Consider the following 27,844-nt stretch of genomic DNA (forward strand, 5'->3'; position numbering starts at 1 on the left):
TTAAAGCCTCTGCCTTAGGCTCAGGTCATGATCCCGGGGTCCTGGGACTGAGCCCCGCATAGGGCTCTCTGCTCAGAAGGGAGCCTCCTGCCTCCCTCTCTCTCTCTTTCTCTCTCTGCCTGCCTCTTCCTACTTGTGATCTCTGTCAAATAAATAAAATCTTTTTTTTAAAAAAAAAAAGAATAATGTAAAACTCTGGAGAAAATTATAAAGCAATACTAGATGGTGTACTCTTAAGACATGAATTAATGGAGAAGTATAACACGTTCACAGAGTGGAAGACTCAATGTTGTCAAAACTTCCCCATTAACCCATAAGTTCAATACAATAAAAATCTCAGTAGTCTTCATTAGAACATGACAAATTTATCACAAAATGAATGCAAAACAGCAGAGAGCCAAGAACAGCCAAGGCAATTCTGAAGAGTAAGATGAAGGAAACCTGTCCTAGTTGGTAAAGCTAGATCAGTTAGGAGAGCATGCCACTGATGAAGAAATAAACAGGACAGAGAGCCCACAAACAGACCGACATATACGTAGAAATTTGATATATAAACAGGGAGGGTAATATAACTAAATAGTTCGGAAAAACTGGTTATTCATTTGGAAAAAAATATATTATACTACACCTCATACTATACACAAAAATATATTCTAGTTGATCAAATATCCAAATGCAAAAAGCAGAACTTTGGCAAAGATATGGAAGACAGAAACGTGTGCACTATTGTGGGAATGGTGGTGGTGTAAACTGATTGGGCACTTTAGAGAACAATTAAAAAATATCTAATGAAGGGCGCCTGGGTGGCTCAGTGGGTTAAAGCCTCTGCCTTCGGCTCAGGTCATGATCCCAGGGTCCTGGGATCAAGCCCCGCATTGGGATCTGCTCAGTGGGGCGTTTGCTTCCCCTCCCCCACCCCCTTGCCTCTCTGCCTGCTTGTGATCTGTCTGTCAAATAAATAAATAAAATCTTAAAAAAAAAAAAAATCTAACGAAGAATCCTTAAGGCAAATTTTCATTCATATATACAAGGAAGATGTATTTATTCCAGCACCTGTTTATAATAAAATATTATATACAACCCTAAATGTTGTTTTTTTTTTAAGATTTTATTTATTTGACAGAGAGACAGTGAGAGAGGGAATACAAGCAGAGAGAGTGCGAGAGGGAGAAGGAGGCTTCCCATGGAGCAGGGAACCCAAATGTGGGACTTTATCCCAGGACCCTGGGATCATGACCTGAGCTGAAGACAGGTTTAACGACTAAGCCACCCAGGCACCCCCCGACCCTAAATGTCTCTTGAAAAGAGTTATTTTTTACAAAACAGAACATCATCTAGCAAATAAAATGGATAAATTGGAAGTGTATGTCAAGGTAAAAATGCCAAAACCAAAGCCAAGTGAAATAAGTAAGTTACAGAACGATCTCAATAACATGCCTAATTTAAAATTATACCTTGTAAAAACAATGGTACGTATTGTTTACCCACAGAGAAATATATTGTAAAAACACAAAAAATATACACAAGGAAAACATTAAGTTGCTTATAGTAACCTCCAGAGAAGGAGGTAAACAGTACACAGGGAACTTCAGCTCTGTTTATCAGAATGTTCTTACAAAACGAAGTAAGTGAACAAATAGGACATTATGTTAAAGTTTGACACAGCCAGATGGTTGACACGGGCTTTCACCGTACTGTTATCTATTCTTGTATATTTGAAATATTTCATTAAAAATAAAACCCCTAATGCTTGCAGCTCCCTATATTTATCGAGAGAATTGAGAGAATGCTTCTCCTGCTGGCAGTGCATTTAAAGACTATTCAAAGCACTGTCAAATCCCAACCTCTAAAGTTCTTACTGCTCTGTTGAGTGGGAAATAGCCAACAACTACTGGTAAAAGCTGAAGAAATCACATCTCTTTTTCTCTTAACAGGAAGTATGACTTCCCAAGCCTTGAACCATCTTTACTGACTCTTAGATCCAAACTGAACTGAACAGGTTCTCTGTCCTGGGTATAAAATTCTAGGCAGAGCCTACATGTGGATGACTTCTAGACTCACTACCATAACCATCATTCAGAAACCTGCACAAATCCCTACAGTATATGGTGGTAATCTGGATATTGTCAGGAATAAACTGGTGGCTCTCAGCCCTGGAGGTCCTCCAACTAGTCTATCAACAACAAAGATGTCAACCCTTGGAGGCTGTCCTACAATCAGGCTGAATCCCAGCTTTACAAGGATGCAGTATACATGTATTTGGAATCTGTTCACCTCTCTCCACTCACACCAGCATCATCCTGTCCAAGTCATCACCATTCATTGCCTGGAGGATGACAGCAGCATCCTATTGGTACCCCTACTTCTGGTAGGTGTCCAATCCAATCTCCACAGAGTTTTAACACTCAGAATGATTAGTTATGTCACAGGTTTCTAAAACGCAAACCTGGTATTGTTCCCCTTATTAGAACCCAGTACCTTCCTACTGGATTTAGGATAATATAAACAATTTTAAGGAACATTATGAAGATCTGGCCTGCATCCCCCTCTAAACCTCTTCCTCATATCCCTTTCTTGCTCACTGTACCTCAACTAGGCTGCCCTTCTTTCAGTCCAAGACCACCAAACTCATTCTCACCTCAGGGATTTCAAAAGGCTATTTTCTTTGGAACACCCATTCTCCTCTCCTTTCCACGGATAAATCCTATTCGTCTTTTAAGTCTTATCTTTTTTTTTTTTTTAATATTTTTATTTATTTGACAGAGATCACAAGTAGACAGAGAGGCAGGCAGAGAGAGAGGAGGAAGCAGGCTCCCCATGGAGCAGAGAGCCCGATGTGGGGCTCGATCCCAGGACCCTGGGATCATGACCCGAGCTGAAGGCAGAGGCTTTAACCCACTGTGCCACCCAGACGCCCCTTGTAAGTCTTATCTTAAATGTTTTTCCTCTGAAAGGCCTTCCTTGAACCCAAGGCCAAATCAGATGCCCCGGTACACTCTCAGATGGTACCCTGCGCTTTTCCTTTGCATCATTTACAAGAGTCTACGTTTACTGGTATGACTGCATATGAAGCCTGTGAATTCTGCTTAAGTGGGGTTATGTTTAAGACACTCCTCTGTTAAAGCCCTTCAACAGGTCGCCACCAGATGCAGAATATGGGCCAGTCTCTTTAGCAAGACGCTTAAGGCTGGCCACAATTTGGCAATAGGGTATCACACGAAGGCTTAAGGAGGCTAAAGATCTAAGTCAGAGTTACCAACTACTGGATTGTGGGCAAGTTTTCTTGCTTCCCAGAGACCGAATTTTTCTATAAAACAGTGGCAACAATACATTTGATATGGTTGTTAAGATAATCTAATGTCAACTTATGTGAAAACACTTAAAAGTAATCTAATATCCATTACTTTGGGGTTTTTTTGTATGTAAAATACACGTACAAGTTACCATTAGTGATATTTATAGCACATTCACAATGCTGTGAAAACATCACCACTTGTTACTTCTTTTTATTACTTTTTTTTTACACTTCTTCCTCTCTGTCCATAATGACACAATGCTGTTTGGAATACCTCTCTTTTTAAGATCTAACTGTAATCTAATTCCCTTCACAAATTTATTTCTGGTCTGCAAGTGCTGGGAATAATTGCTGTTATTTACCTAAAGACACTTAATGGTTACCTTTCTTCTAATACACTTGAATTCTTACCCAATTTGCCTATTAGCCTAGGAGTTCTTTGAGAGCTAACACCATTGTTCATTACCTTCGTTTATTTCTGAAGAAGAGAACATTTCTTTAGATGATTTCTGCTTGTGAAGGTTTTCTTTCTGATTCTATACTTACTCTAAACCAGAAAAAGTGACATTTCTGAATGAATGGCAGAAAATGAAGAGATGGTCTTTTTCATAAAGGAACAAAGAACTCTAAGAGTGTTGTAGTGTCGACAAGACAGCCTTTTGAGGTACGGCTTTCATGTCTTAAGAGATGTTTAATGACCTATAAACCATGATTAAGCAGGTCTTTAAGTCCCAGTCCCCTGCATGTTAACAGTCATAGTCTACAAAGAACTAGTTTGTTGGCTGTTTTCTTTAGAACTCATTTCTCTTTTAGGTTGCTGTGCACATTTCCATAGTACATCAGAGGTAAGAAGTTCATGGGACTCTCCCAAGCAGGATATGCCTAGCAGGCTAATAAGAACTTGACTGCCCTTGCAAGACAGCCTTCCCCTTTCAATAATACTATTAACAAATAACAACACATGGGTATATAATAGTTTACAATGTGCTTTCACATACATGATCCCATTTAGTCCTAGTAGAACGTACCCAGATAAAACCCTAGGAAGCCAGAAATATGTTAAGACTGTAGATTTTACAACTTCTTTCTGGATTCAGAGCAATCATGTTCCCTTCCTCAGAGCCAAGAAAGGTGAGGAAGAAAGCCATAGAAGCCAATTTACATTTACTGCATTCTTGAAAAAAAAAAAACAAAAAACAGAGATTTGATTTCAGAGGGAGAGGGTCCCAGGCAGATTCCACACAGAACTGGACACAGGGCTCCACCCCAGGACCCCGAGAACACAAACCAAGCCAAAACCAAGAGCTGGACACTCAACTGTGCCACCCAGATGCCCCACATTTATTGTACTCTTTATTACATTTCAACCACCAGCCAGTAAGCAACATGAAGGCAGGGACTGCATCTGTTTTGTTCACCGACACAATTCCTAACATCATGCATTCATTGTGCAAGGTATATACTGGAATCTCAGTAAATATTTGTTAATTAATAAATGAATCAGATTATAAAGTGACGCAGAAAATGGATATTTCTTAGGAAGGTCACCAGATAATGCTAAGCACAAAGATACTTGCCTTATTTTCTGGAGAGTTTGCAATTTGTCACAGTGATTCTGGAGACCAAGAACACTACATTTCAACAAAAAAAGATCAGCCCCACTAACTGGTGTAGCTCCTAGCTACCCCTTACCTTGATTCGTGAACTGGGGTTTAACATGATGTATTTAATGGAACCTTGGATGTTCTCTGTCCAGGAGACCAGCCAAGTAACCTTGTTATCATGTCGGACCTCTTTCCATTTATGTCCTGTAGGAGGAGAAGGAACCTTGGCATCTCTGTGGAAATAACAAAGCGGGAGGGACGTGAAATGAGAAGAAGCAAGGACAGTCTGACCTTTCGTAACCTAAAGTGGACAATTCTGCTGAGCATCTACTTCCATGTTTCTTCCACATCACCAGTCAGTAACTGCGAAGTACTTGGAGATCCGTACATGGAGAGACCATGTTGTTCCCAACAGTTCTGTGCAGCCTGGAAACAATCCCAGCAAAGTACTCCCAAGAACAAAGGACCCCCTCACCTTGATTTCTGGCCCAAACAATGAACTGCACTCACTTGCTACAGTTGATGATGATATCTTCTGGCATGATCCGTCTCTTCAGCATGCCCATCTTGGGGTGGTTGCCACGGCCACGGAAAAGCCCAGGAGGTTCTATCTTGAAGTTGGCAATCCTCTCTCTGTGGTTATCCATAATACAGAAGCCATATTCTTTCAGTAATTTTTCATTCTCCTCTTTGATTTTCTGGAACACAGCAAGGAAGTAATCAAAACGGGCTCAAATTGCTGTTCCCTATTCATATTTTATCTCTTATTTGAGAATAGTTTGAGGTAGAGAAAGTCTAAAAATCACTAACAAATATATGCAAATATGGCTGCCTGGCTGACTCAGTAGGAAGAGCATATATGACTCTTCATCCCAGGGTCATGAGTTTGAGCCCCACACTGGGTGCAGAGATTAAACAAAATAGTTAAAAAAAAAATTTTTTTTTCTTTTAATTTTTAAAAAGTGGTATGAATGCAAATAAGGATAATACAATTTTCAAACTTTTAAGTACAGTAAAATTCCCCAAAATATCTACCTTTGAGGACTGATTCCAACTACAGATTCAAAAGAGATTTCTTTTTAAAAATTTTTTTTTCAAGATTTTATTTATTTAACAAAGAAAGACACAGTGAGAGAGGGAACACAAGCAGCGGGAGAGGGAGAGGGAGAAGCAGGCTCCTCACCGGGCAGGGACCCCAACGCTGGGTTCAATTCCAGGACCCTGGGATCATGCCCTGAGCAGAAGGCAGATGCCTAACGACTGAGCTACCCAGGCACCCCTAAAACTGATTTTCTTATTTTAAAGGATTTATGTGTGAGAACATGTTACTTAGGTATTTTTAAATAGAACTTTAAAAGCTAACATCATTTTGTTGAGCAGTGTCAAAATGGCAGATCGGGAAGAGTCTATGATAGACAGGCCTCACAAAGAACATCTCCATGTTTTCTAATACGTTCCAGACACATTTAGTTGAACAGCATATCAGGTTTTTCAGGCTCACACATACCTGTCACAGATTCTTTCTCCTAGGTACATGGGACATACATTGCTTACTTTATGATCCTTGCTCCAAAAAAGGAGTGTGAGAGTGGAACATGGAGCCTCCGAGCCCTCTGCTGGCTCTATCTTCATATTATACTTAGAAATTCAACTTACTAAGTCCTGCTGCCTTGTAGGTGGGAACAGATTCAGAACTTGTTGGCAGCAGGTGTCCTTGGCCAGGGCTCTGACAAGGTGATACTTGTGAAACCTCCCTATCTTTGGATCACTATTTGCAAGAACAAAGCTCCAAAGCAGTTTTAAGTTTTAAAACATCCCTGAAGTAGGGACGCCTGGGTGGCTCAGTTGGTTGGATGACTGCCTTCGGCTCAGGTCGTGATCCTGGAGTCCCGGGATCGAGTCCCACATCGGGCTCCAGTCCCACATCGGGCTCCCAGCTCCATGGGGAGTCTGCTTTGCTCTCTGACCTTCTCCTCGCTCATGCTCTCTCTCACTGTCTCTCTCTCTCAAATAAATAAATAAAATCTTTAAAAAAAAAATCTTAAAAAAAAAAACAAAAACAAAAACATAAAAAAACATCCCTGAAGTAAAGAATAAACCAAGTTTCACTAATCTGGAATATTGAGAAGACTAAACTGAGCTGAAAAGTCTGAAACAATTATCATTCTTACAGTAATTCATAGTTCTTAAACTAAAGGTCAAATAGGCACTATCAAACAATGAATTAGATAATAAATACAAATGCCTATGGACGCCTGGGCGGCTCAGTGGGTTAAAGCTTCTGCCTTCGACTCAGGTCATGATCTCAGGGTCCTGGGATCAAGCCCCACATCAGGCTCTCTGCTTGGCAGGGAGCCTGCTTCCCTCTCTGTCTCTGCCTGCTTGTGATCTCTCTCTCTCTGTCAAATAAATAAATAAAATCTTTTAAAAAAATTACAAATGCCTACACTGTATAAATGTGCAAGTCCTTTAAAATACTGAAACCATAAAGTTTTGAAATTCCTTAAAATCTGTAATTTCTGGACCTCCAGCTTGGGAAGAAACAAGACAAAGGAACTCTAGCCTGAATTTCTCTAGAAATTGATCTCTCTAGATCAAGGGTTGGCAAACCTTCTGTCAACAGAAAAAGAAAACCTTTCTCAACAGAAAAATTTGAAGGCTATACAGTCTCTTTTTGAAACTACTCAACCCTGCCACTGTCACAGGAAAGCAGCCACAGATTGTATGTAAACAAGTAGATGCGGTCGTGTTCCAATAAAACTTTTTAATAAAAATAGGCAGCCTATACAGTTTGCCTACAGGTACTCTAGAAAAAAAAATGATATCCCTCCAGATACTGGAAAGATCCTTCTGGGATGGAGATGGATGTGCATGGCTAGATTCCAGGGTAAAACAGAGCAAGAACAGGAACGTACACAGGCAGTATTACTGTAGTTGTCTTAAAACCCTAAAATTCAGGAGCCACTGTGCAGGTCTGCCCATCTTTAAATACAGTATTACTGGAGTTAACTGAGTGGATTTTAGGTCACAAAAGCACCAGGTTCTTACATTGAGCCATTAAATAAAGTGCCTATTATTCACAATCTTCAGTCTATGTAAAACTCTTAAGAAAATTTAAACATTAGGCCAAGCGTCCTAAAGCTTTAGTACAGAGCCATCTGAAATTACTAAAGTCATATCTGTATTTTAAGAACCAAGAAGAAAATTAGATGAACATTATTCCAAAGTTCTACAGAGGTTTAAGAAATTCTGTAGTACCAGTTTCTCTTCCTTGCTCATCTGTTTCCGAGCTTCTGACTGGGCTTTGAAATACTGGCTCATCTGGGTAAAATCACATTTGCTTAGGTTGGTGATAATATTCTTCTCTTCATTAGTCATTTCCTAGTCCAAAAAAAAAAAAAAAAAAAAAAGTGGGGGAGATAGAAGCAGAAGGTAAATACACCATTTACCCCATAGGTTTGTGATTATAGCAAAGCACCACTTTTTTCAGCTGAAGGTGTCTAGAGAGGTAGTCTAATTTCATGAGTTTTGAAAAAAAGAAACATAACCTTATTACTTTGTTCTATTCTATTAAACAGAAAGATGCTGTAGGTGATTTTTTCCTTGAAGAATGTTACCGAACTCTTGTGTAATTTCTTGGGCTCCTTACACCCTGCTATGTCTGCAAGCATATGTATCCCAGTTGGAGAAACATGAATAGACATCATTTGCTTTAGTAATGAGAGAACTATCTCCATACTCATTCTCTCTTAGAAACATTATCCCTGCTCTACTCACTTATTAAATGTTATTTCCAGAGCTATTCAGAAGGTAAGCTTCAGTTCAGCCTCTGTCCACATAATCCAAATTGAGAATGAGATTGTTTAAAATCACCTAGACAGATGCAGGAAATGTGATATCAAGAGCAGAAAGTACCAAAAGGAAGTAAGAAAGAATCAAAAGGGAATGGAACATCACATTAACATAATTCTAATACAACATTTGCAATAGAAGACCGAGGACAGGCACTCCTGCAGAGATAAACTTTCTCCTGAGGTTTTTTTGTTTGGCCTAATAAACTCCCTCCTACAGCCATATGAGTATGAGAGGAAAGAAATATTAAGTATTCCTGTTGGATAGAAACCCTATATAATGAATGAATAGGGAAAAAAGAAAATATTAAAATATAATAAAATTCATAAAGCTCAAATTTTATACCACACAATTTTCTGTAAAGTTACAGTTTATGTAGTACTTGATTAATATTTCTACAAGGTGCTAGGATATTAATACATGGGCTACAATACCTTTCTCCAGTCTTTAAAGAAATTTTTCCTAAATATTTCCTTAGTAGTATATTCATGGTCGAGCATTTTTGCAAAGAAGGTAGCCACTTCTTCTGCTTTGGGGCTCAGCTTCATGACTTTACCTAGAGGAAAAAGCGGTTCCAAAAATTGAGGTGTATAATTCATGTTTTGTGTATAAATACTGAACTCTGAAGAAGTCTTCTGATGGTTTACCTTCCCAAGGTATACAAAGGTCTGGTGACACATGGTAACAACAACAACAATGACAATACACTGATTTATATCTAGTTGTAAATTCTCCTTCTCTTTAGCAGATATTTACCTGGGTCATTCTCTGGAGACTATGCCAGTAAACTGTTCCCAGGTGCCTGCTCAGGACAGGGATGAGCTGGGGGAGGCCCAGCCACTCTTCCTTTTCCTTTCAGCAAGCAGGGTCCTTTACACCTCTTCAATGGTTTTTAAAAATCAAATCCTCAGAGGGACTCCTGCCACTGCTAAGCTAAGCAGCCTCTGTTCAAGAAGGGGAGGAAGGGATAGGGCAGGGAGTGGAAGAAAGGAATTGTGGGGAAAAGAAATAGGCATCTTTCTTCTTTAAAGTTAGGTGGGTGGAATATGAATAAAATAATATAGATCCATAGCAGGCAAGCCCAGATATCCCACATAAGAAAATCTAAGTAAGACCTTCCTCTAAAACCTCTGTACTCAAAGTGTGGTTCACAGACCAGCAGCACTGGCACTACGTGGGAGTTCTGTTAGAAATTCAAGTCTCTGGGGCACCTGAGTACCGCATGTGACTCTCAGTTTCAGCTCAGGTCGTGATCTCTGGGTCATGAGAGCAAGTCCTGCCTTCGGCTCCATGCTCAGCAGGAAGTCTGCTTAAGACTTGCCACTGCCCCTCCCCACCATGCTCTCAGTCTCTCAAATAAATGAACGAACAAATAAATCTTAAAAAAAGAAAGAAAGAAAGAAAGAAATTCAGACTCTCGGGCCCCACCCCATATCTACAGATTCAGCAAGTGCATTTTAAGAGACCTCCAGGTGGCCCGGGTGCATAGCAGAGTTTGAGGTGATTGCTCTGGAACACAGGCATTATGCGGTTGCCTCTTTCAGGGAAGTAAGACTTATTCAGAGCATAAGGGATGACTGGGCTTCTTAGTAGTGTGGATGTGTTAGTAAAAGCTGTTCTAAAGGAATCCTGATGTTACACAATAAAAACTGATAACTTGTAAAATAAATCTGAAGGAGGCCTAGGGGGTTTGTGTATACCTAACAAGTAATAAAGCAATAAAGGAAAGTACTTGGGGAGTTTAATCTACTTTTCAAATACAGTATTTTTAACAAGTACTCTTAGGGCCAATTTCCATTTTTTTTTTCCTTGACTCTCCAATTTTGCAACACTATACGGAACTAATCCATGGCACAATAATTTGTTCCTAAAATGACACCATTCCACTGCCTATTACATAGATACTAATGATTCACCAAGGATTTTCACTTTCATTATAGAAAACTAAAACTTAACCGGAAATCCACTCATTTCCAAACTCAGAAGACACCTCATTTTATGATGGTTGGGAAGGTATCATCCCTCATTGCAGGGATGAAAGGAACTTGGCACAAAATTGAAATTGTCAGGACAGACAAGAACCTGCTTGAAATCCGTAACCCAAATGGCCAACAGGTGGCGCCACTTTCCCTTTTCAAAACACCCCATAAGCTCCTGCCTTTCCAAGAAGACACTTGAGGGAGGGATAGGGTTATTAGCTTTCAAGGGCTTCCTGCACTTCTTTGAATCTCCCCAACTCAGGTCTGGACTAAAGTTGCCAGTAAAGTTGTAACATGCTTCTAATATAAAGGAAAACATTTAAATGACTAAAAATAAATGAAATAAAAGGCAAGAAATAAACTGTTCTTGGGTCTGTTTGGCATAAATTGGTATCCACACATATTTTGAAAAACAAAAAAATGGAGACTCTTTGGGCAATGTTACTGGATTCTGTACTGACAGAGGAAGAAACTTTGATGCCAGTTTTAGATGAGCCTTCAAAAGAGGAAATGACAGCTCCCCAGCAGCAGAGTGGTGGGAGGATGACTTGAAGGTTCCTGGCAGTGGGAGCACTTTATGGAAAAGGCTGAGCTCCAGGAAGAAGAAACTGCTGAGTCAGAGCTGAAAACTAGAGGTTCTCAGCAAAGGCAAGTCACTGCTTCATAGTCACGGCCTATGCCCTACCTCCCTGGCAGGTCCAAAGGAGTCTGAGAACTCTCTTCCCTAGAGAACAGGCAGGACTACAGTATTGATTCGGACTAATAATTCTAATACAACATCCTGACTTATTACAGAGTGGGAGTTTACAATCAAAGGGAAGAAATCCCAGCCAGAAATCCAAATGAGAAAATGATATAGCTGGAGTTCCTATAATGGAGGACTGGGTAGGAATGGAGGAAGGGACCACAGTGACCAGTGATGCCTGGTTCAGGCCTTGGCTTCTCGTCTTGAAAAGAGAAACCCGGGCGCCTGGGTGGCTCAGTGGGTTAAAGCCTCTGCCTTCAGCTCAGGTCGTGATCTCAGGGTCCTGGGATCGAGCCCCGCATTGGGCTCTCTGCTCAGCAGGGAGACTGCTCCCCCCTCTCTCTCTGCCTGCTTCACTGCCTACTCTTGATCTCTGTCAAATAAATAAATAAAATCTTAAAAAAAAAAAGAAAAGAAAGAAAGAAAAAGAAAAGAGAAACCCGGGGACACCTGGGTGGCTCAGTTGGTTAGGTGTCTGACTCTTGGTTTCAGCCCAGATCGTGGTCTCAGAGTCATGAGAATTGAGCCCTGCATCAGGCTCTGCACTCAGTGTGAAGTTTGCCAGGGACTCTTTGTCCCTTTCCTCTTCTCTCACTCTAAAGCAAATAAAAATCTAAAAAAAAAAAAAAAAAAAACAGAGAAAGGGATAGAGAGAGAGAGAACCCAGAGATACAGAATCTAGCTTTCTTTCAACTCACTCTGAATCTCAAAGTGGGGCTTTACTAGTTGAGCTTTCTAAAGCTCTTGGTAAGACCAAACTTGAGCTACAGAATACACTGATTTTCAGGATTGTCTTCTTCAAGGTTCTAGGCTCTTTTTCCTCATCGGAGTTTGGCTATGGAGTCATATTTGAGCATCTCCAGGAATGACCAACTATAAGAGCTAATAGATTTCTGCCCTGTGTGCTCTGGTAAACTTTAGTCAGAATGTTTATCTGATGTAAGCATTTGTCACTGAGGACACATGATCAGGGATTAGTCAATATTGTCCACTGCTGGGTCTTAATGTCTAACACAGGGACACTGAATAAACTGTGTTTTAAAAAATGAATTCCAGCTTGGCAAGTCTGACATGTCCCCTTGCAACACCCAGCCTTCCAGTATAAACTACTACCTTTATCTGTAAGTATCTGTGGCCCTAAGGTCCCTGCTAGTGGACAAGAACTCTCAACTGCTGACCACTGATGCCTCTCAGCAGTTTTCCTGCCCAGTATTTCTCCAAGTTTGGTCAGCAGACCACTTTGTTTAAAAGCACCCAACACTATTATTCTACATCTATTAAATGAGCCCAGATCTACCTGGTCAATCTTAAGCACATATGGGTTTGAGGGGAAAATGCTCTAGCCCCTTCTAGATAGAACTCTTGGAATGAAGGAAGTCAGTTGAGCATTCCCATCTGCATAGTGCTACACATAGTGCTACACTGCAAACAGAAGGAGTGTCAGAGACAGATTCTTTTTTTCCACCCAAAGACAGACTCTTAAATTCTTCTACTCAAGGACAGAAATACCAATGGTATTTGGTATTAGACAGACTCTTAAATTTTTCTACTCAAGGACAGAAATACCAATGGTAGTTAATGGACAATTCTGAATGCTCTAAGAGAACCAGGCAGAGCACTTCTTCACAGCAGCTCATAAAATTTGACTGCACATAACGGCATAGTGTTGTGCTACATATATAGTTAATGACAGACACTTACCAGCCCTACCTAGAGGCTGATGGCTAATTAATCTTCAACCAAATACTAGTACTATTTTGTCATCATGAAGAGCTTGTCAGCTTACACTGTATCACTAAAGTAAAATACTACCATACAAGTACGGCTTTTCTAAGAAGTCTTAAAAAGAGTAGCTCCTCACAAATGAAGTTCAGATAAAAACATTTAACTTTGGGGATCAAATGCTGTGACCTATGTAGATGGACATTTTGGGAACCATGTAGTTGAGACATTAACAGCCTCTTTCTCAAGGCACTTCTTCATCACCAAATGGGCCTTTAGGATTTAAGTAAGACCCTTCCCCCAAACCACACAAGGACAATAAAACAAAATGAAATAAGCAAAAAGGATTATATAGCACAAGGTCCTTCTCATTTTCTATTCCTAAATAAAAGCAGACTCTTTTCTTGGCCAAGAATTAGGCAACCTTCGAACTCACCATCATAGTAAAACTTGACACTCTCTGGAAGAGGCTCATATGGTGGAGCAAATACAGGGCCTTTATGTTCCAGAAATTTCCATTTGATTCCTTCAGGGTAGCGCTCTTCTTCCCACCTTTAAACGACAGAGCATAACTTCATTTAGTGATCATCTAATACAGAAATTATCACCTAATAAAAGCCCAAATAACTAATCTGCTCAATTGACTGATACTCAAGGATAACTTTGGGCCCCGCATTCAAGGCCTGGATCAATATAAGCATTATTCTTCACTTTGAAAAAGCCAGCACTCAGAACAAATACAGTGAAATACTCAGGTGAACACAGGAAAACACAGTTCAACAGTTCAGTTTTAAGACTGAGTACAAGGGATCCCCACACTCAAGGAGCTTGGCAACTGGAGGATATGGAAATGCAAACAGTTGTTTTACCACAGTGGTAATACTTAGCTGTTGATACACAGAAAAAGGCCTCCTGGGAAGGAGGTGGCAGGTGAAGGTAGAGGGAAAAACAACTCTGTAAGAAAGTACATAATACAACAGAAGACTGGGAAATAATAGTTTGGTTGGGGTATACTGAGGTCAAGGTATTTATGGGTTAGCTAGAGCTGTATAGGAGACCCTGATAAGTGAATGTAAAGTTTAGTGGAAACAGCTTTTAAAAAACCTTTTTACCAAAAAACTAAAAAATAAAGATGAAATAAAAAGCCTTTTTACTTTAAAAATGGTTAGACATACAGAAAAACAAATATAAAAGGAATACCATATACCCATCACTTACATTCAACAACTGTTAATATTATGCTAAGTTTCCTATCTTCTGCTGAACCATTTTCAGCAATGTACTTTGCAGATATGACACCTCACCTCTAAATAGTTCAGCAAACATCTCCATAAAAATAAGGCTGTCACAAAACCACAATACTATTATCACATCTAACAAAATTAGCATCTAATACCTAGACCATACTAAAAACTTCTCAATTATATTCAAAATTTTTTAAAAGATTTTATTTATTTGTCAGAGAGAGAGAGAGAGAGAGAGCGCGCGCGCAAGCGTATGCACGCCTGTGCACAAGCAGGCAGAGGTGGAGAGAAAAGCAGGCTCCCTGCTGAGCAAGGAGCCCGATCCAGGACTCTGATCATGACCTGAGCCGAAGGCAGTGGCTTAACTGACTGAGCCACCCAGGCGTCCCCAAAATGTGTTTTATAGGCCAGAATACAATTAAGGATCATGCACTGCAACTGGCTGATGTCTCTAAGTCTGTCCTTTTTTGGAATTAGACATAGCTTCTCACCATCACCACCATTTTGTTTGAGTCAGTCAGTTGTCTTAACAGATGGAATATTTTAAAACTTCACAGATTTTGGGGGTGTCTGGATGGCTCACTGGGTTAAAGCCTCTGCCTTCGGCTCAGGTCATGATCCCAGGGTCCCGGGATCAAGCCCTACACTGGGGTCTCTGCTTAGCATGGAGCCTGCTTCCTCCTCTCTCTCCGCCTGCCTCTCTGCCTACTTGTGATCGCTGTCTGTCAAATAAATTCTTTAGAAACAAACAAACAAACAAACAAACAAAAAACTTCACAGATTTTAATCTTCACTATTTCTACTTTAAAACTAAAAGCCCTAAAGTTCTACAGAATCCTTATAAAGGCTAATTATGCATATTCTATTACTTCTGATCATTTTTTAACTCCAGCATTTTTTTCTAACTCCAATGTTTTAAACAAAGTTTAGAAACATTAAACAAAAATTATATATATAAAACTGCTATAGTAAGAGCATCACTATAAAATCAAAGTCAACACAGACGGTCAAGTGATTTTTGACAAGGATCCAAGAGCATTCAATGGAGCAAGGAAATCTCTCCAACAAATGGTGTTGGGAAAACTAGATGAATGAAGAAGAAACTGGCAGAACAATGAATTTAGCCCCTTAGCTTATACTATATAAAAAAATAAACTCAAAATGGATAAGAGACCCACACACAAAGGTTAAAACTATAAAACTCTAGGCAAAAGCTTCATGACTTTGCATTCAGCAATGATTTCTTAGATAAGACACCAAAAGCACAGGCAACAAAAGAAAAATATCAATTGGACTACAAAGTTAAAAACTGTACATCAAAGGACACAAGAGTGATGAGGCAACCCACAAATGAGAGAAAAGATTTGCAAAGCCTCTATCTGATAAAGGATTAACATCTAGAATAAAGACTACAACTCAGCCACAAAACCATCACCAAGCCAATTTGAAAAACTGGCAAAGGACTCGAATACATTTCTCCAAAGATATACAAATGGCCAGTTAGCATCTGAAAAAAAATGTTCAACATCACCAATTATTAGGAAATATAATATAAATATATAAATAGGATATATATATATAAAATATATAAATATATAAATAAATAGGGAATATAAATCAAAGCTAGGAGATACAACTCACACCTATTAGGAAGACTATTATAAAAACAAGAACAAACCAGGAAATAAAAATTGCTGATGACAATGTGGAGGAATTAGAATCTTTATGCACCTCTAGTGAGAATGAAAACCATTCAGCCACTGCAGAAATCAGTACACAATTGTGTACTGTGAACGACTGCTCGAAAGTACAACACAGAACTACCATATGATCCAGCAATCTCACTCCTAGGAATACAACCAAACAACTGAAAGCAGGTATTAAATACTTTGTTCTCCAATGTTCACAGCAGCACTACTCACAATTGCCAAAAGGTTGAAACAACATAAGTGTCTATCAATAGATGAATGGATAAACAAAATGTGGTCTCTCCATACAATGAAATATTAATTAGCCTTAGAAAAGAAGGAAATTCTGACACAAGCCACAACATGGATGAACCTGGAAGACATTTTCATAAGTGAAATATAAGCCAATCACAAAAGGCCACATATTGTGTACTTCCACTTACATGAGAAACATAAAGTAATAAAATTCACAGACACAAAAAGCAGCAGGATAGAGACCAGGGTCCAGGGGAAAGGGGGAATGAGGGAGAGAATTCTGAAGACAGATGGTAGTGGTAAGGGTTACACAACAATGCGAATGTACTTAATACACTTTACACACTTAAAGATGGCTAATATGGTAAATTTTATGTTTTTGTTTTACGACAATTAGAAATAATTTTTAAAAATCTCCAAGTCAAGATTTAACAAAATCTTAAACCTAAAAGGAACACTATTCTCAGTAACCAACCTGCCACATGAAACTGGCAGGATCTCCCAACTAAACCCTGGCAAAGAAAGGCCTGAGTGCAGGGACCCACTCATCCAAATCTCAGAGTCTATTACTCTCCAAATAAGAGAAAATTCACATGTATGTATATATTATGTATGCAGACATGTATGTGCTCTAGGAAGTCTACATGAAGCAGTCACTGAGTAACTGTGAGAAGATGCTGAGAACCCTAATTTCCCTTATACTAGGACTTGGTTCCATTCTTATCAACTCCAGTGGTTTTTATTTTTATTTTTTAAAGATTGTATTTATTTATTTGACAGAGACAGATCACAAGTAGGCAGAGAGGCAGGCAGAGAGAGAGAGGAGGAAGCAGGCTCCCCGCTGAGCAGAGAGCCCGATACGGGACTCGACCCCAGGACCCTGAGATCATGACCTGAGCCGAAGGCAGCGGCTTAACCCACTAAGCCACCCAGGTGCCCAACTCCAGTGGTTTTTAATTAAGATTCCAAACTTTTTTATAATTCTGCCTCATTCCAACATGTTCATCCTGAGGACCCACAGTAACTTACCATTTAGGCAAAATAACCGATTCAGTCACTCATTCAACACTAAACCTCAGTCTAAACAGAAAGCATCCATCAGGAGGCTGAAAATACCACTGGACCAACAATTATTACTACACAAATAAAAACAGCAGGCCTGTACCAATGGCTCACCAACAAAATTAAGAAAAACAAGCACTCAGGGGCGCCTGGGTGGCTCAGTGGTTTAAGCCTCTGCCTTCGGCTCAGGTCATGATCTCAGGGTCCTGGGATGGAGCCCCACATCAGGCTCTCTGCTCAGCGGGGAGCCTGCTTCCCCCTCTCTCTTCTTGCCTCTCTGCCTACTTGTGATCTCTCTCTATCAAATAAATAAATAAAAATATTTAAAATAAAAAAAAGAAAAATTAAAAAAAGAAAAAAAAAAGAAAAACAAGCACTCAGACATCAAAATGACTCCCCTACAACAGGCTTATGAATTCAAGGCAGTTATGCATTTGACAGTAAAACAGACTTGAAAAGGGGAAGGTGGAATCAAGGACAGTTTCTCTGGTTTGAGAAGAGGATCAATCCATATCCCATAAATACCTTATCACTGTGACTGACTTTATTTGTGAGTCCTGGTCTTTGAACACTAATTCCTTACATTATAACCTTAACTCCTTATAGCATTTTGCCTTTGCTAAAAGAAACTGAAACCTCTAGTTAAAAGTCACCTAACACCAGCAAGGAATTTCCCAATTTCTAGGTCTTTTTTGTGAAGAACAAACACGGGACTTCTAACAGGTCAGCCCTGATAAAAAAAAAAAAAAGTATATTTAACTCAAGGCAGACCTGAACCTCCCAGCACACCTATAATGGGTAACGCTTAAATACAGGGGGATCTCAGTAATTAAGTTTTCCCACAGGCCTGAGGATACCAGCACCAGTTGTAACATTGTCTCTATGGGGAAAATGTGATACAATAAAGAAACCCAGAGGGGATGTGAACCATTTTCCCTTCTTCACAATTACCAAAGAAGAGATAAAGATCAAAGTTTCGCTGATTTCTTCTTGGCAACATTAACAAATCTTTAGACTTTGGAGAAAGCAAAAAGTCTGCAGGTTTGCCAAACTGATGAAGTATGTCTTTCAGTGGGAGAGCAAGAGGAATAATGAAAAAAAGCTGGTATCTGCTCAGTGGCAGTCAACTGAGAACTGGACCACTGATTTCAGAGTACAGCAGGCAGCCTACCATGATGGGAAGAAAGGGCAAGCTATCAGCTAAGAGGCTGATAATTTTTGTTTTCTACTTACAAAAACTTACAGTGTGCCATCAAGCAACGTGCTTAAGGAAAGCACAAAATTTAACAATCAGACTTAAGGACGGCATGCGCTGGAGGCTGTAGAAAAGACTGCTTACCCGCATACCAATCATCTTTAGTTGAAGACTAACCAATCCCACTTAAACCAAAATAAAATAAAAATCAAAGGTTAAGGTCTCTCAGAATTAATGTGTGGCAACACTGATAAGGATTTCAACCACAGAAGCAAAATTAGGTTTTTAGGCCCTTTCAGAGTATTTAATTCCACACAAGGCAAGACCAGGGTAAGAGTGTATCTGTACAGAATCCAAGGAGAGCCAAGGCTCCAAAGGAAGGGGGAAGACAGTAGGGAGCTAGTGATGATAAGGAAATGATCTTGTTCATTCAATGAACACTTATTGAGCACCCACAATAGAACTCTGACTTATAAAGACTAATGAATTACTAACCCACCATTCTCGTAACTCCTAATAACCCCTAATTTCCATAATTGTTTCATTTTATCTTAGGGTGGCTAGGTGGCTCAGTCAGTTAAGCATCTTGATTTTGGCTTAAGGTCAGGATCTCAGGGTCATGAGATGGAGCCCCATGACAGACTCCTTGCTGGGCATGGAACCTGCTTAAGATTCTCACTGTTGGTGGGAATGCAAGTTGGTGCAGCCTCTTTGGAGAATAGTGTGGAGATTCCTCAAGAAATTAAAAATAGAGCTTCCCTATGACCCTGCCATTGCACTCCTGGGTATTTACCCCAAAGATACAGATGTAGTGAAAAGAAGGGCCATCTGTACCCCAATGTTTATAGCAGCAATGGCCACGGTTGCCAAACTGTGGAAAGAACCAAGATGCCCTTCAACGGAAAAATGGATAAGGAAAATGTGGTCCATATACAGTATGGAGTATTATGCCTCCATCAGAAAGGACGAATACCCATCTTTTGTAGCAACATGGACGGGACTGGAGGAGATTATGCTGAGTGAAATAAGTCAAGCAGAGAGAGTCAATTATCATATGGTTTCACTTATTTGTGGAGCATAACAAATAGCATGGACATGGGGAGTTAGGAGAAGGGAGTTGGGGGAAATTGGAAGGGGAGGTGAACCATGAGAGACTATGGACTGAAAAACAATCTGAGGGGTTTTAAGTGGTGGGGGGGTGGGAGGTTGGGGGAATCAGGTGGTGGGTATTAGAGAGGGCACGGATTGCATGGAGCACTGGGTATGGTAAAAAAAAACAATGAATACTGTTATGCTGAAAATAAATTAAAAACAAATTAAAAAAAAATTCTCTCTCGCCTTCTGGTTTTGCTCTTCCCTTCTTTATTTCTCAAAAAAAGGGGGTTGCCTGGGTGGCTCAGTGGGTTAAATCCTCTGCCTTCGGCTCAGGTCAAGATCCCAGGGTCCTGGGATCGAGCCCTGCATCGGGCTCTCTGCTCAGCAGGGAGCCTGCTTCCTCCTCTCTCCTCTGCCTGCCTCTCTGCCTACTTGTGATCTGTCAAATAAATAAATAAGATCTTAAAAAAAAAAAAAAAGGTCGGGGGTATTTCATTTTATCATCAAAAACTGTTTTAGGGGTGCCTGTGTGGCTCAGCTGGTTGAGTATATGACTTCTTGATTTCAGTTTAGGCCACGATCTCAGGGTTTTGAGATCGGGCCTCGTGTCAGGCTCTGCTCAGTGGGGGCCTGCTTGAGATTCTCTCCCTCCCTCGCCCCTGCCTCTCTCTCTACAAATTAAAAAAAAAATTTTTTTTTAAAGAAAAATGTTTTTAAAGATTTTATTTACTTGAGAGAGAGAATAAGGGAGACCATGAGAGAGGAGAAGGTCAGAGGGAAAAGCAGACACCCTGAGGAGCCAGGAGCCTGATGTGGGACTCAATCCCGGCACTCCGGAATCATGACCTGAGTCGAAGGCAGCAGCTTAACCAACTGAGCCACCCAGGCACCCTAAAAATTGTTTTTAGTAAAGGTGAATATTTGGGATGCCTGGGTGGCTCAGCTGATTAAGTGGCTGCCTTCGGCTCAGTCATGATCCCAGCGTCCTGTGATCAAGTCTTGCATCGGGCTCCTTGCTCAACGAGCCTGCTTCTCCCGCTGCCTCTCCTTGCCACTCTGCCTGCCTATACTCACTCTGTCTCTCTGACAAATAAATAAATAAAATCTTAAAAAAATAATAATAAAGGTGAATATCTATCTCTGAAAAACTATGATCAGTTCCAAAGAAAAAAATGAGAGGGGAAAAAAAGAAGAATAAAAAAAAAACCCCACACTTATCCTTTTGTTTCCCGGTTCTGGCTTTGGAAAGGCCCAGAATTCCTTTGCTCTGTGATTTTCCTTTTCCACACTTTCATTTTAACCCCTTATGTGTTCACACCAACAATGCCAATTACACAGCTGTGCTGGGCATTTCTGCCACTATAGCTCTCCTGCTCTGACACCTCCCTGGTCACACTTATCTCTCCCTTTGCCTTAGGGGGGCTGTGCTAGGGAGATGACTATTCTAAATGATAAGAGCCATAGAGTAAACACATACAAATGGGTCTGGAACACTACATAACAAACTATGGAAAGTGGTTACCTCAAAGCTGAGAAAGGAAAAATGGGAATCAGGGAAAGAAATTATTTTTTTCTAACTTACACATCTCTGGATCATTTGACTCTCTTCAACACAACTACAAATCATGTATAATTGGTAGAGTAGTTAAATCATACAAAGTTTTAACAAGTACCAGTATTAAAAATACTTAATTTCGGGGCGCCTGGGTGGCTCAGTGGGTTAAAGCCTCTGCCTTCGGCTCAGGTCATGATCCCAGGGTCCTGGGATCGAGCCCCGCATCGGGCTCTCTGCTCCGCGGGGAGCCTGCTTCCCCCTCTCTCTCTGCCTGCCTCTCTGCCTACTTGTGATCTCTGTCAAATAAATGAATAAAACCTTAAAAAAAAAACAAAAAACAAAAAAAAAAACTTAGTTTCACAATTCCAAACACCAAAATTTGTTAAATAAAAAATCAAATTTCCCACCTAAACACACATCTCAAAAGTAACCTGCTATTGCTATTCTCCTCTAGAAAAGACTGAATTTTAAGCTTTGCGCAGTGGCAGTATCGTAGCCAATGAGGTTTATCCGAGGCGCGATTATTGCTAATAGAAGACTGAATCTTTACTCCCAGTGAGGCCACCTGTTTTCTCAGACACAATCCTAGATATTCTGATATTCATTAATGTTTCCTAATTAGAGATTCATCATTCAAAAAGATTCATCATTCATCATTTTCTTGGAATTTTTCTTTGCCCATATTTTAAGATGTTTACTGATCACTTTTCTAAGACTGTTTCCTTCATTTTAAAAAGAGCTTTTTCACATTAAGAATCTTAGCCCTTTGTAGTGTAAATATTCCCCCTTTTAATGGCATGAGTTTGTTTGCCATATACAACATTTTCTTTTTATTAATAACATTTTAATTTTGATTTACCAATGTTGTAAACATTTTCCTTATTGCTCTGGTGGCATGTCCTTCCTCAAGAGATCTTCATTACTCTACAATTTAAAAATATTTATCGAGATTTTCTTGTGGAGGTTTTGTTTTTTTTTTTTTTTAAATGAATAGTTAGTTTCCTGAACATGATTTATAAAATACTCCATCTTTTCCCTAGCATTTTAAAAATTGTGTCCCTCCCATTTTATTTTTTTATTAACATATAATGTATTATTTGCTTCAGGGGTCCAGGTCAATGAATTAGCAGTCTTACACAATTCATAGCACTCACCATAGCCCATGCCCTCCCCAATGTCCATAACCCAGCCATCCCGCGCCCCCCCAACCCCCCAGCAACCCTGTGTTTCCTGAGATTAAGAGTCTCTTATGGTTTGTCTCTCTCCCTGGTCCCATCTTGTTTCATTCGCTCCCTCCCTACTCACCTAGACCCCCTGCCCTGCCTCTCAAATTCCTCATACCAGAACAAATTGTATGAAAATTGCCCTTCTCTGAATGACTTATTTCGCTTAGCAAAATACCATCTAGTTCCATCCACATCGTTGCAAATGGCAGGAATTTGCAGGCGGGGGGGGCAGTTGATGGCTGCATAGTATTCCATCATATATATATATATATATATATATATATATATATATATATATATATGAATGACACAGACACATACACACCCCCCCACATCTTCTTTATCCATTCATCCATTGATGGACATCTAGGTTCTTTCCATAGTTTGGCTACTGTTGTTCCTATCATTTTAAATGCAACTTTCTTCACATGCCAAATCCCTACACACAGTCTACTTTCATAGTTCATTCTGTTCAACAGGGTGGAACCTCGTTTTTAGATTCAATAAGCTGAAAGCTAGTTAGCCTTCTCACTAGGATCTGGAAAACTATTTCAGAATGTTGATATTCTGGAGTTTTTTTTAAGTACTTCCCTCCTCCTCCAAACAACAGGCTATTAAATTTTAATAACACTCTTGCTTAATTAGGCTGTGGAATCCGAGAGCTGACATTGTAATCCAGTGCTGCGATGTTACCATTTCCACTTCTGCTCCTCTTCTTTCTTCGGCTTCTTTTTCTTGCTATCTGGTTCAGGAACTTTTTTATCTTTATCTTTATCTTTATTCTTGGGTTTTTTCAATTTACCATCCTACAAAGAAACATGGTAACAAAGCACTTAAGTAAGTACCAACCACATTTTAAAAGTAGTTTTGAAGAACCATTAAGAAGTAAAACTGGAATCACAGAATATTAAAACTGGAGTTCTTAAAATCTAATGCTCTCAAATTTGATAGAGTGAAAATTTATTGGTCTCTTTCTCTAGGGCAGTATTTCCCCAAACTCCCTGACAAATGATTACCTGAGAAAGTAGTTAAAAACACTCATTTTGCATAGCAAGAGCCTGGGAAATTCTATATATTTTTTTAACCCTCAGAGGAATGTTTGGGAAAGCACTGCCACAGAGAGTCATCCCAGTTATTATCCCCACCTGTTTTCAAATTCTACTCATCTTCAAACACCATCTTCAAAATCCTCTTCAAACACCATCCAATAATGGGAATTAGGAGACATTGTATTTAAATAATATGTAATTTGAAAGGAAATTCCTGATTGAATCTGAGAGGGGCTGTGGGAGAACACCACCTTATCATTGTTGCTTACATACACAAAGTCAGGAAGCAGTAAACAAGTGTTGAGGGGTTCTAAAATAACCAATTCCTATGGTAGTATTTCTCTATAGCTCTTCTTTGAACTATGACCTCACATGAGCTGTCACTGAGGCACAAATATAAACAAATATAATTTGGTAACAACAGGAAATAAGTCTCAAAACACAAACATCCAGAAAAAAATGTGCAATTTGACAAATGGGGTCCTGTTCCACAGGATCTAAACTCTTTAAAAGAATATTTTCCTTTGTCTTATCTATCTAAGATCTTTATTCAACGAGTTTTATATAGCTATGAAAAGCGGTTTTGAGTCACCTTAAAATCAATTACAGAATGGCAGAGCTTGAAAGACCTTTATAGACCATTTGACTTGACATACCCAGTTATAATCAAGGAAAACTCTGGAATGGAAGTTTGTTCACCTGTTCAAGGTCATATAGTTGCTACTGACCATGATGAGGGCCCAGGTTTACCAGAAAAATCACAGCGTGTCTCATGGGAATATAAAAACATTCTAGGACTACATGATAGGATAGCAATCAAGATAAACTCCAGATTTTAAAGCAAATGATCTTTGGGACAGAAGGAAGGGAAAGACTACAAACACTAGACATATTTTAAAATAGGAATAGAGAATTACAATATATAAGTATTTTGGGGAGAAGTACTAGAGGATCATATTAATTCAGATAATGTTTACTATTTTGCCTGAAACACAGCACAGGAAAGGGAAATGATTTTCAGTTAAAGACATTCTCTGAACAGCTTCTGAACAGGCATACAGATGGTCCCATCAGGAAACTACTGGCTACACTGTATGTTTTCAAGCCTCAAAATGGGATAATCAGTCACTGAGAAACTTCAGAACAATTCCCAGAAATGAAAAAAACCACAACCAGTGAGTGAGGTTTCAGGACTGTTCCTGCCATCTGGGGTCCCAGCCATAAGAAGACTGTGTATTAATTCTAAGTCTTTCAACCTGCATTTTTTTCCCCCTGCAGGGAGAAGGCTACTGAAAAGATTAAAAAAAAAAAAAAAGTCAAGTGATTTTTTTTTTTTTTTTAAAGATTTTATTTATTTATTTGAGAGAGAGACAGTGAGAGGGAACATGAGCGAGGAAATGGTCAGAGGGAGGAGCAGACTCCCCATGGAGCTGGGAGCCCGATGTGGGACTCGATCCCGGGACTCCGGGATCATGACCTGAGCTGAAGGCAGTCGTCCAACCAACTGAGCAACCCAGGCATCCTTCAAGTGTCCTTTTTTTCAAATGGTTTAAAATAGTTATTACTAACTCCTTCCAAATTCACAGAAAGTTTATTATTCAACAACTCAACGAAGGCCTAAAGGCAATACAGAAAGCATGGAAGGCTAAAGTTTTACACTTCTTCACCAACTAGTCTATACTGATCATCTACATAAAAGTGCAGTAACTGCCATAATCCCTCAACATTTGACTCTTCACTTCCTGAGTTGGTGGTCATAAACCTGACAGCCAAAAGCAGACCTGTTGTTAAAACACAGTTCTCTAAACCTAGCACCTGATCATCTCTCTATGGCTCACCTACTCATTAATATTTTTTTAAAGATTTTATTTATTTAATAGAGTGAGAAAGCACAAGCAGGGGGAATAGCAGAGAGAGAGAAGGAGAAGCAGGCTCCCTGCTGAGCAGGGAGGCCAACATGGGGCTTGATCACAGGATCCTGGGGTCATAACCTGAGCCGAAGGCAGACACTCAACTGACTGAGCCACCCAGGCACCCCTTTGTTAATATTCTTAATGTGATTTCATTAAAGGCCCTTCTTAATTCCTGTGGCTTTAAAGAATCAGCAAAGTCACACCAGAGACAGAATAACATGGTGGTTAGTGCACTGGTTCTGGAAACAGAGTGCATGGGATCAAATCCTGACTTAACTACTTAGTAGCTGTGTGACTTCGGGCAAATGATCTCAGCCTCTATACTTCAGTTTCTGCATCTGTAAAATGCAGAGAATAGATAGTAGCAATATTTACCTCGTAATGTCTATTGTAAAGATTAAATTGAAATGATTCATATAAAGCATTAATAGTGTTTGGCTCATTGTAAGCATCTATTACATTTTATTTTTATTTTTATTATCATTCTTACTACTACAATAGATTACACTCTTAAAACTCACTGTTCCCCTACTCTCACTATCTTTACTGCTCATACTTCCATAAGCAACTGACTTAATACTTGTGAATCCATTCTGCCCATGACTGCGGCTAACCACAAATACAGTGTAAGAGCTAAGAACTCACTCAACCCCTTCTCTTAGGAGAGTGTAAGATTAAGACTCCTGTGAATTTCTGACATCCCTCTCTTGTATTACTTGCTAACAACTCTTTAGTACAAGAAACAAGAAGTGTCAAAAGGAACCATATTAAAGTATTTTTAAATTGGCCACAAGCCTAAGTAATTAAGTTGAGCTGAGATTTTAAGGAAGGTGATAAGGCAGGAGAAGGAGGGAGGAAGACCATGTGTGTTCCAGACAGGGAACAGCATGTGCTCCATCAACCTCTGAAGCACAAAAGAATCCAGTGTGGAAAAGAAACAAAGGAGGCCAGTGTGGCTGGAACCAGCTAAATTAGAGAAGAGGCAAAAAAGATGAAAGCAGGCACCAGATGCAGGGGTCAGATTGGGAGGAGCTGTGGTAAAGAGCTTGGGTTTCATCATATGTCCAAGGGGCACCCAATTAAAGGCCTTTAAACACACAGAGTTACCCGGAGTAAGTGATGAGCAAGGTTAATATGAGAGTGCTAAAAAACAATCTTAAGGAAAACTCTTTGAGATCGAAAGCCTAAAAGTATGATTTGTTAACACTCCCTCTGCATGTATGAAGATAGTGCAGTTTCTCCAAAAACATCAGCTGGCATCAGCACTACGGGCAGACACCTTGAAAGGCTAAGAGAGATCTTAAAACTCACAGTACCATGGCCACCATTACACATATATGAGTTTTTCTGTGTTTCCTCTACCACAGACCAATACATTACCTAAAATTCATCTGCATTCAAAAGTTGTTTTATGGAAAACTCCCTACTCCAAACCCAAGCCTCCAAGGGCCACAGTTTCTTTTACTAACCTCTTCTTCCTCCAGTTTTCGTTTCTTCTCCTTCTTGATATCTTCTGTTTTAATTTTCTTAGGTTTATAATCAGCACTACAAAGGGGAACATGAATATGCAATTAACACAACTTTGACATGGTAGTTCTCACCAACAGCATCAGGACCTCCAAACTCCTCTTGGAGGCTTTCAATGCAGGTGTAACTATTCTTAGCTGGACATTCTACAGTCAGAACAGGAATGAAGAAAGAAGGCCTGACCAAGGACCAACAGTTACAGTCCTACACAGAACAAAACAATTTATACTACACATAGGCCTGAAAGAGAAGGGAGTGAAGGGCTACCTATGGAAACAGACACCAAATGCCCAGGGCAACAATGGCTACCACAAGGCAGTATCTGGCTGGAAAGGAGAGGAAAGAAATACTATATACATTCTAAATGAATACAAATGAGTTCACCAAGTATTTCTCTCCTCCCTTTCTGTCCACTTTGTACCTCTGTAGATTCCTGAAGCATAATAAGCTATAAAAGACTGAACATAAGGAATGGAACTTAACCTCACGGAATCTAAGAAAGAGGTACACATAAGCCTTAAATAACTGTTTTAAGAGCAATTTTATTAACTATACACTGAAACATCACTTAGAATTCACTGACAGGTACAGATCCTAGGGAAAATTGCTTTAACAGTGAAAAATTATCTGTGGCAGGAAATAATAAATTAAGGGCAACCTAAGTAATTTAAATATTCTTTATCAATTCTGTATTATTTGAAATTCATATACTAAACAAGCATTACCTTTTTAATATGAAAAAATAATAAAAATATGTATTTTCCATAGATACACTACTTATTTGCTTAGCAAATCCTGCATCTCATAATTCAAAGATAAATAAGTTGCCCAGTCCATT

At 39.6% G+C, this 27,844-nt stretch overlaps 1 protein-coding gene and 1 non-coding gene across 2 annotated transcripts in view; one reads left to right on the forward strand and one right to left on the reverse strand.

Annotated features, from left to right (window-relative positions):
- The window catches only part of TOP1 (DNA topoisomerase I), a 100,370-nt gene that overhangs the window by 18,150 nt on the left and 54,376 nt on the right, over nucleotides 1-27,844 (reverse strand). The window contains exons 7-13 of the mRNA XM_044263033.1: nucleotides 26,949-27,024; nucleotides 23,211-23,323; nucleotides 13,634-13,749; nucleotides 9,186-9,307; nucleotides 8,158-8,280; nucleotides 5,410-5,597; nucleotides 4,988-5,132 (exon numbers count right to left, since the gene is read on the reverse strand). Of these exons, the coding sequence (XP_044118968.1) occupies nucleotides 4,988-5,132; nucleotides 5,410-5,597; nucleotides 8,158-8,280; nucleotides 9,186-9,307; nucleotides 13,634-13,749; nucleotides 23,211-23,323; nucleotides 26,949-27,024 (883 nt within the window). The remainder of the gene's footprint in view (nucleotides 1-4,987; nucleotides 5,133-5,409; nucleotides 5,598-8,157; nucleotides 8,281-9,185; nucleotides 9,308-13,633; nucleotides 13,750-23,210; nucleotides 23,324-26,948; nucleotides 27,025-27,844) is intronic.
- On the forward strand, nucleotides 21,762-21,902 carry LOC122916578. Its single transcript, XR_006386232.1, has one exon. It is a non-coding gene; the product is annotated as a U4 spliceosomal RNA (small nuclear RNA).

Source organism: Neovison vison, chromosome 8 (assembly GCF_020171115.1).
Source record: "Neovison vison isolate M4711 chromosome 8, ASM_NN_V1, whole genome shotgun sequence".
Taxonomy (NCBI): Eukaryota; Metazoa; Chordata; class Mammalia; order Carnivora; family Mustelidae; genus Neogale; species Neogale vison.